At 24.9% G+C, this 10,726-nt stretch overlaps 1 protein-coding gene across 1 annotated transcript in view; it reads left to right on the top strand.

The window, feature by feature from the left end:
* The window catches only part of LOC117174317 (26S proteasome regulatory subunit 8), a 22,671-nt gene that overhangs the window by 8,910 nt on the left and 3,035 nt on the right, over positions 1 to 10,726 (top strand). Inside the window, exons 4-5 of the mRNA XM_033363322.1 lie at positions 227 to 453; positions 5,853 to 6,128. Of these exons, the coding sequence (XP_033219213.1) occupies positions 227 to 453; positions 5,853 to 6,128 (503 nt within the window). The remainder of the gene's footprint in view (positions 1 to 226; positions 454 to 5,852; positions 6,129 to 10,726) is intronic.

Genomic DNA, 10,726 nt, shown 5'->3' with positions numbered 1-10,726 from the left:
TCTAGTCGGGAGTGGTGCTGACTGAAAACAGATGATTTGGAGCGATTCGCGCGCCATCTGTTGGTCATTCTAAGGACTTATTGAACTACCCTCGTAATTCACTCAATTTAATGGATTTAAAAAAAAATGATTAGAATCAGCTTGTTTCTCTGTATACACGGCTTCTATTTTAAAAAAGGGGTACAATTTATAGTATTTAAAAAAATATTGAATTTGCTTTTTAAAGGTACAGGAAAGACTTTATTAGCAAGAGCCGTTGCTCACCACACAGAGTGCACCTTCATTCGAGTATCTGGATCTGAATTAGTTCAAAAGTTTATTGGAGAAGGATCGCGAATGGTGCGAGAATTATTCGTAATGGCCAGAGAACACGCTCCCTCTATTATTTTCATGGATGAAATTGATTCCATTGGAAGTTCACGTATTGAATCTGGCTCTGGAGGTGACAGCGAGGTAAAAAAAAAATTTCAACATACTTCTCAGCCATAAAATAAATTTCATAATATTCAAGACGTTGCAGCCACTTTGAGCCCTATATTACAATTTACAAAAAATAAAAATAAAATATTAACCCTACTCTGAAAATAACTTGACCAATGAATTCTACGCGAAAAATTACTAAACAGAATTGGGAATTGACCAGGAATTTAATTGAAAAAACTGGAAATTTATTTCTGATCGAAGAAAAATTCGAGTTTGAAGTATTTTAATAATTTTGGTCAATTTAGAAAAGTCTACAGTCGCAGACTTTGCAGATTATCTAAGTTTACTCTAATTAAATCATCATTTATTATTGAATTTTTATTACTTTCCATTATAGGGAGAACATCTCTAATTGTAAATGTTACTACTTTGGTGAAAATCAATTTTTTTAACTAAAAATTTATTTATTGCAGTAGAAAATTTAATAATTTTTTTTTAATATCCGTAGTTTTTTTTATGTAAGAAATAGATTTTTTAAAAATTTAACCAATCCATTTTTGGTTGAAAGTGCATCTTTTTTGGATGAAAACTCAACTATTTAGTTAAACTTTGATGCATTTTATTTAGAAATTAAACTATTTGTTTGCAAATTTAATTATTAGGTACCCAAAATTATCCATTTTTTTTTGTAGAAAAATAATCTTAATGGTCGGAAAGTTCTTCTTTTTGGTATCAAATTCAACTATTCCAGTTGAAGATTTATCATTTTAGTTGTAAATTGTTTAGTTTATTTATTCCAGTAGAAAATTAAACAATTTTTTTTAATATCCGTTTTTTTATGTAAGAATTAGATTTAAAAAAAAAATGAACCAATCCATTTTTGGTTGAAAATGTATCGTTTTTTGGATAAAAACTCAACTATTTGGTTAAATAATGCTGTTTTTTATTTAGAAATTAAACTATTTGTTTTGAACATTTAATTATTATGTACGCAAAATTATCCTTTTTTTGTGGAAAAGTAATCTTTATGGTTGGAAAAAAATATATATGTATTCCAGTTAAATATTTATCATTTTAGTTAAAAATTCAGCTTTTAGGTTTAAAATAAATTTATTTGGTTGAAAGTTAAGCTCTTTTGTTAAAAAATCAATTTTGGTAATTAAAAATTCATTTCTTTGGTAGAAAAATGAAATGTTTGATTGAAAACTTGTTTCTTCTTTTGATTTTGTTGTTGCAAATTATTATTATTTTTTTACTGAAAATTTAACTATTATTCCAGTTGAATATTCCATAATTTTACATAAAAATTTATTTCTTTGGTTGAACATTCATTTTTTGATTAAAAATTTAAATATCTAATTTTTTATTACAAAAAAAATTTGCAACAGAAAATTTAACTATGCTATTTTTGATTAAAAATCGGTTTAAAAGTTGATATTATTCATTTCAAAATTAAACTATTTGCTTGAAAATTTAATTATTATGTGCGCAAAATTCGCTTTTTTTGTAGAAAATTAATCGTTATTGTTGGAAAATTCAACTATTCCAGTTGAAGATTCATCATCTTCATTGAAAATTGATCAGTTTGGTTGAAAAACCATTTCTCAAAAGGTAAATTCACCTTTTCCATTTTTTAAATGAAAATTCAACTATTTCGTTGAAAATTTACGTATTTTGTCAAAAAATCGATTTTTGGTAAAAAAAAATATGTATTTCATTCAAATATTTATGATATTAATTACAATTTCAGTTTTTAGGTTTGAAATAAATTTATTTGGTTAAAAGTTTGAGCTCTTTCATTAAAAAATAATTTTTGTTGATTAAAGATTTATCGTTTTAATTAAAAATTCATTTCTTTGGTAGAAAAATGAAATGTTTGATTGAAAACTTGTTTCTTCTTTTGATATTTTTTTGCAAATTATTATTTTTTTAACTGAAAATTTAACTACTATTCCAGTTGAATATTCCATAATTTTACTTAAAAATTCATTTCTTTGGTTGAGTATTCATTTTTTGACTAAAAATTTAATTATTGAATTTTTGATTGAAACAAAAAAAATTTTTAGTTGAAAATTCATCTTTTTGGGTAGAAATTAATTTTATTGGTTGATAATTAATCTCTCGTGTGAAATTAAATTATTTTAGTTAAAAATTCGTCATTTTAGTTGAAAATATATCGTAAAAAATTGAAACCTTTTGTTGGAAATCCGTTTCCTTTATTGGTTAAAAATTAGATTTTTAACAGAAAATTTAACTATTCTATTTTTGGTTAAAAATCTGTTTAAAAGTTGATATTATTCATTTCAAAATTAAAATATTTACTTGAAAATTTATGTACTTTATGGAAAATTCTTGTTTTTGTAGAAAATTAATAATTATAATTCATCTTCTCGGTATAAAGTTCAACTATTCCAGTTGAAGATTCATCATTTTAGTTGAAAGTTCATCTGTTTGGTTAAAATTATAATTTTTACACTTGCAATTGAATTTTGTAGGTCTTATTTGACAATTTATCTTTTTTAGTACAAATTCTTTTGTTTAAAAATTAAAATATTTCAGTTGAAGATTCATCGTTTGACTTAAAAACTCCTATGTTTTGATTAAAATTACTTTTTTACGCTAGAAATGTTACTACTTCATTTTCGGTTGAAAATTAATAATTTTCAAGTTCAGAATTCAACTATTTGGTTGATCATTTGTCTCCTTTGATCACAAATTCAACTATTTCGTTAAAAATTCTATTTTTTTTGTAGAAAATTAATCTCTTTGTTTGAAAATTAATCTTATTGTTTAAAAATTCATATTTTTTATTGAAAATCCGAGTATTCCAGTTAAATATTCACAATTTTATTTGAAAATTGATCACTTTGGTTGAAAATTGAACTATTTTGTTTACAATCCATTTTTTTTAATTAATTTTTTCAACTGAAAGATTAAATATTCTATTTTTTTGTAAAAAAATAACATAAAAATAAAATAGTTCAATTTTCAGTTAAGAAAAGTCATTTTTAACTAAGAAGTTTCATTTTCTACCAGAAAAGGCAATTATGGAACAAAATTCATGAATTTTCAACTAAAAAAAGTAAAGTTTTAACCAAAACTGGAACAGTTAAATTTTTATTTAGGAAAATGAAATTTCAATAATAATAACCAAAATTTCAACTACAGAAGATCAATTTTTAATAGAGTAGAATAGCCAAATTTTCTGTTTAGAAAATAAATCTTTATCCAAGAAGATTAATTTTCTACCATAACAGAGGAATTTTCAGCCAAAAATAAAACGATTTTTTAACAAAATAGTTCAATTTTCTACCAGATTTTCTACATACATGAATTTTAAACAAAGAAAGAATTTTCAACTTAAATTAAGAAACTTAAACCAAGAAAATTAATTTTAAAAAAAAGTTGAGTCCTTAAGCTAAATGTATACTTTTGAACAAAATGATTTAATTTTTAACCGAGAAGATTAATTTTTTGCTAAAAAGGTGAATTTACAAAAACGAAATAATTAAAATTTTAGTTAATAAGTTAATTTTTAACGAAAAAAAACGTGTTTTCAAGAAAATAATTATATTTTCAACCGAAAAGATGAATTGTCATCTAAAATTAGGAATCTTCAACTCAAAAATGAATTTTCAACATAAGAGTTAAATTTTTCATGAAAATAGTTCCATTTTCAAATGAAATTAAGAAACTTCAATCAAAGAAATGTTTAGAAAAAAATAAATTTTGTTAGCAAAATAGTTAATTTGTTGACGAAAATAGTTCAATTTTCAACTAAAAAGATGAATTTACAAGCCAGACGATTAATTCGCAATCAAAAAGACGAAATTTCAACAAAAATGAAATAATTAAAATTTCTGTTAAAAACTTAATTTTTAACAAACAAAAAAAAACCAAGATTATTTTTTTTATAAAAAATACGATATTTAACAAAATACATTAATTTGTAACTTAAGGAGAGAAATTTCCAACAAAATAGTTCAAGAAAAAAAGTCCAGCAAAATAGATAAATTTCAACCAGACAATTTTTAACGACAAAAATGAATTTTTAACAGGATTGAGTTTTCAACTAAAAAGGTAATTGGTTAATTTAAAGTTAAAAAAATGAATTTTCACCTAAAAAATAGAAACGAATTTTCAACAATATATTTACATTTTCTACCAAGGCAATTAATTTTTAACCAAAATAGTTGAATTTTCCATCCAAAAAATTATTTTTTAATGAAAACTATAAATTTTCTCCCGAAAAAGGCGAATTTCCAACGAAATAGGGTAAAAAGGGATGTTGCCGACACCTTTCTACTTCCGGTGTCATTCACTAAAAGTAGGGTGTCGTTTACTAGAAATATGGTGTTTTTCACTGAATTTGAATAAATTATTTTCAAATAAATATAAAAAAAGTTTCGCAAATAAGAATTACCTCTTTAACCTACATTTTTAATTCAAAAAGAGAATTTTTTAACCAAAAATGGTATATATTAAATATTTAGTTAATTTTGGATTATCTACAGAGTTACTCCGAATAATCTGAATTACTTGGCTTACTTTAATTAACCCTTAAAGTGCACACCTGGTAAACATCACGGTAAAGTCCATCGTGGGTGTTCAACACCCGAGCGTATTTAATCATGTATTGTTTAACCTCTATTGAATATTTTGTCACAATAAAATTATCCGATATAGTTTAAGGTATCTTCTTTAAGGTAGAGTTGATTTTATAGCCATTTATTTAGTTTAAGTTTGTTAAAACAATTATTGAAAAAAGATGAAAAAATGGGGGTTTTTACTTAAAAATTCATAACTAACGCAATTTTAATTATTTTAACCTGCAAATTTATTACTATACTTTTGCAATATTGTACTTCCATAAAAAAAATATTGCAACATGGGTACTTTCAAAAAAGACATTTATTTGTATATTTAAAAAGTCAATTTTATGTTTAAATCATGAATCAGTTTTTTTTTCCTTTTAAATCGATTTATTATCATAGAAATTAAAGAACTTTGACATGTAATACTGTAAAAATACAAGAAATTGGAAAAAGAGACATATATAACTCTATTTTAAAAAATATATTTTATTCAGTCAGTCTGCTCTCGCATTGATATACTTACGTTAGAAAGTAAACAAAAATCAATAAAATTTTAACAACAAAAATTGGCTCGAAAATTACTTTTGCACTCACTAAGTGCACACTGGGTGTTAAAGACCCCACGATTTTTTTACCTACACTTGCAGCAGCTGACGCTTGACGCAGTATACTAAATGACTTTACTTGAAGTTAGTGTCTCCCACTAAAGCTAGATGGCGACACTTACTCAATTTTTTCGAATTAAGTATGGTTTATAAGAGTTTGAAAATTGCTTGGGGTATCAGATACCCACAATGCACTTTAAGGTTTAATTTAAATTAAAAAATCTTTCAGGTCCAACGTACTATGTTAGAACTTTTAAATCAATTGGACGGTTTTGAAGCTACTAAGAATATAAAAGTTATTATGGCTACAAATCGTATCGATATTCTGGATCCAGCCTTGTTGCGTCCAGGTCGCATCGATCGTAAAATCGAATTTCCCCCTCCAAATGAGGAAGCTAGATTGGACATTTTGAAAATTCACTCGAGAAAGATGAATTTAACGCGTGGCATCAATTTGAGAAAAATAGCTGAATTAATGCCTGGTGCATCTGGAGCCGAAGTCAAAGTAAGTATTATTCATTGAAAATTATATATTGATTAATATTATATTCAGACCTCGGACTCATCAGACAATTTGCACTAATTATTATTATTTTTTTTAGCGATAACAATATTTCTTTGCTTTTTGTTAAACATTACTTTTTTAATTTTCTCACTATTTGGTGACAAATTTTCTCAATGGCTGATTTGGGGTCGTCCAAAATTATGAATTTTCAAACTAAAAAGATGAGCTTTTAACGAAACAGCTGAATCTGCATTTTGTTACATTTTGTTACATTTTGTAAATAAAAAGATGAATTTTTCCACAAATTACATTAATTTTTCACAAAACAGTTGATTTTTGAAACCAGGCGCACGAATTCTGTTCAAAACAGTTGGATTTGCAACCGTAAAATACTATTTGTCAACAGATAATATAATAACTGATATTTAAAAAAAAATGATTTTAATTTTAAATAAATTTTCCACAAAACAGTTGAATTTTGAAAACAGGCCGAGACCGGGAAATGACCGTGAATTTATTTTTTCACCGGGAATTTGATAAATTTGAAAAAAAAAATCCTATCCACTTTGATTATAACCATTTTTGAAATAATTAATTTAATTTTTATCTTTTTTAACTATGATATCATTCAGTTTAGAATGCGTAATTTGAAAATCTTTCGCTTTAAAAATTTTTCATTTTAGATTTTTATTTTTTAATCATACATTTCAATTTACAGAATTTTAAAATGCAGTTTTAAAGACTTAAACAATTCAAACGTCGAATATAAATTTTTATTTATATAATTTTATTCTAAAATTTTCCATTTTTAAATCATGCAATTTAAATTTTTTAATTAAGAAAAAGAATAGTTAGTATTTAATATTTAGAAATATCTGACTGCTAGTTTAAAATAAGTAACTATAAATTAAATATTCAAAACTAAACTTTAAACTTAACAATTTTAATTATTCTATTTAACCAAATTTAATTTTTAATACATATCATGTATTATTTTAATAAACTAATTTTATGAAAATGTTTAAAGAGATTTACAAAATTGTTAAAAATGAATGTGGAAGATTTTTTAAAAATTTCTTGTAATTTGGCAGAATAAAAAAAATATATATTTTGTAAAAATGTAAAACAACATGTAGATGTTTCAATTTTTTGGAATAAAGTTTTGAAGCATTTCAGAATTTCAAAACTATTTCAAATAAAAATAATTTAACTTTTAATTTGAACAGGGAATTTTTAATTTTTTACAAATTTATTGTTGGAACTGGAATTAATAATTCTGACTGCGGATCGAGAATTTTAACTAATTCCGAGCTAGTATTGGAAATTTTCGAAAAGGAAAAAAATTCTGAATTGGAACAGTTACTTTTGCCAACGAATTTTAATTCTGAGTTGAAGTAGGGAATTTTCCAAATTTTGACAATTCTGAGTTGAAACTGGTATTTATCCAAAAGAATTATAGTTTTTCTTGGAACAGGGAATTCAAAGATTTAAATAAATTTCGAGCTGGAATAGGAAATTTTTAAAAAGAATGAATTCTAATTCTAAGTTGAAACGGGAAATTTTCGAGAAAAATTTAAATGATGAATTTGAACAGGGAATTTTAAAGAAAAATTCTAATTTTTACAATTAGTTGAAATTGAGAATTTTCGAAAAGAATAAAAATTATGCATTTGAACAAGGAATTTTTCAAAAAGAATAAAAATTTCCTATTTAAATAGGGAATTTTCCATTTTTAAATTCATTGATTGATTTTTCAATTGGATTTATATTTTTTGAACAGAATCTTTAAACTCTACCATTTATAAAAGTTTCAAATTTTGAATTGGTTAGTTTAACTGCATTTAATTTAAAATTGTTCAGTTGAAAAGTGTATAATTCAAGAGTTTAACTTTGAGTGCTTTCATTTATAGTTCAGTTTTTATTACTTCGAATGGAACAATTTTTAGATTTAGCGTTCTATTTTTAAAATTTCATTTTAATTTTTAGATAAATTTTCCACAAAACAGTTTAATTTTGAAACCAGGTGGATGATTTCTTTAGAAAACAGTCGAATTTTCAACAGTAAAATACTATTTTTCAGCAGAAAATATAATAACTGATATTTAAACTAAAAAAAGATTTTAATTTAATTAAAAAACAGTTGAGTATAACCCAAAAAGACAAATTTTCGTCAAAATACTTGAAAATTGATTTCCTAGCCAAAAGACGTATTATTAACAAAATACATATTTTTTTCCTACAAAATGGTTAAATTCAAATCAACAGGATTAATATTCTGTCAAAGAGACGATTTTTTTTTAAACACATGAATTTTCAAACAGATAGTTGAATTTCAACTAAAACTGATCGATTTCAAACCGAAAATCGAATAGTTAAATTTTTAGTTGAAAAATTCATTTTCAATCAAAAGAAAACGAATTTTTTACAGGACTGTTGAATTTTGAGGCTATAGAGAGGAATTATTTAAAAAACGGTGGCATTTTCAACCTGGAAATAATAATTTTCAACAAAAAATGTACAAGTTGATAATTAAACAAAAAAATATGTTTTACATTTAATAAAAAACAGTTAAATATAACCAAAAAGGATGAATTTAAATTTAAAAAAAAGTTGAATCCTCATCTGAACCAGATTAATTTTTAACAAAAAAAAATTGATTTTCTGCTACAAAAGATGAATTTTCAACGATATAGTTGAATTTTTCTACCAGAAAACACGAGTTGTCAACAATTTATATAAATTTTCAACTAAACATTTTTATCTAAATAGATGAATTTGTAAACCAAAAAATATCAACTTTTAACCAATAATGGTGTAGTCAAATTTTTAATGAGAATTAATTTTTTTGTAAAACAGTTTAATTTTGTACCAAATTGTTTAATCTTCTGCCCAAAAATATGAATTTTCTACAAAATAGTTGAATTTTCAACAATACAGTTGCATTTTTAACACAAAAAAAATTGTATACCAAATTCTTCAATCTTCCAGCCGAAAGTATGAATTTTCTACAAAAATGCTCGATTTAAAAAACAAAAATGAATTTTCAAGAATATCCATCAATTTTCAATCATATAGTTCAAATTTCGGTCAAAATATTTAATTTTTGAGCCGGAAGTACGAATTTTCTACAAATAAGTTGAGTTTTCAACCCGAAAATGCGAATTTTCATCGAAAAAGGTCATTTATAACCGGGCAGTTGCATTTTTATTGCAGTTGCAAATTATAAAAATAATTAGAATAGTTTAAATCTGAGAAAAATAAATTTTAAACCCTAAGAAAAATACAAAGAATTTTCAACAAAATAATTTGTTTTTTTTTTCACACAAAAAAAGTGATTTTTTCTAACCAAAAGTATAAGAACTAAATTTTCATTTGAAACAATAAATTTTCAACCAAAAAATTAGTTCTCATTTTTCCACTAAAACCGATAAATTTACAAACCAAAACTATAATAGTTCAATTTGCAGTTTGAAAAGTAAATTTTAAACAGAAGCAAAACGAGTTTTCAGCAAAATGAATTAATTTTCAACTAAAAATATGAATTTTCGAGCAAATAATGGAATTTTTAACCTAAAAGATGAATCTATATATAAAAAAAGAATGTTTAACTAATTGTTTTTTTTTTCAAAAAAAAAGAAATTAATTCTTAACAAAAAATAGAATAGTTAAATTTTCTACAAAATAGAACATGTTTTAACGAAAAATATCACATTTCTTTCAAAAAAGGTCAATTTTCCCGGAAAAAAATGGAATAGTTCAAGTGAATTTCTTCTTCTTTATTCATAATGTGTCCCCTAAGGGTTACATGACTTCCATTCCTTACAATCTTTCCGTTTAAATCTATATATTTTTTACAATCTTATCCTTTCTATATATACAATTATTTACAACTATTTACATAAAGTCTTATATCTAGTTCCTTATTTCTATTTCCTGCGATAGCGAAATTTAGGACTTGTTAGCAAGCGAGTGAGCGAGCGAACGAAAGCGAGAGTGCAAGCGAGAGAGAGAGAGCATGAGAACGCAAACGCATCTTAGTCTACTTAACTTTTACTTTACCATTACTTACAATTTTCACGCTTCTAATCTAAGCGACTTCCGTTTCCTTTTTCTTTCACTTTTTTTATAGCCCCATTTACTTTTTTCACGTGCATTCTTTCATTCTTCCTCATTCTCTCCTCTAGCACCCTCTAACTCCTTCATCAATTCTTCTCCTAATCCATCTTCGCCTAGAATCTTAACCATATTTTCTTGCCAGCTTCCTTTATCTTCCATTCCTCTCCTACATCCTTCCCATACATGCTCCCATGTTTCCTCCTCCCATTCACATATTCTACACATTCTGTTCTCTTCTTTTTCCCAGTACATCCCCTCCCTTACCTCGTTTCCCAGTATAAATCTTGCTATTCTGGTCCACCTTCTCTCTCCCCATCCCTTTTCTAAATACTTTGGCACACCTTCCTTTTTTATTATCTTATACCATTTATTGTATTTTCATTCCTCAATCGCCCCCCATCTTTCTGTTAATTGTCTTTCCCTCTCCCTTTTTTCCAATTCTTCATATTTTACTCCAATCCCGTCTTCTATTTCTCTATCAT

The sequence above is a fragment of the Belonocnema kinseyi genome, chromosome 6 (assembly GCF_010883055.1).
Source record: "Belonocnema kinseyi isolate 2016_QV_RU_SX_M_011 chromosome 6, B_treatae_v1, whole genome shotgun sequence".
Taxonomy (NCBI): Eukaryota; Metazoa; Arthropoda; class Insecta; order Hymenoptera; family Cynipidae; genus Belonocnema; species Belonocnema kinseyi.
The sequence above is the reverse complement of the archived record's forward strand: the minus strand, read 5'-3'. Positions and strand labels throughout refer to the sequence as shown.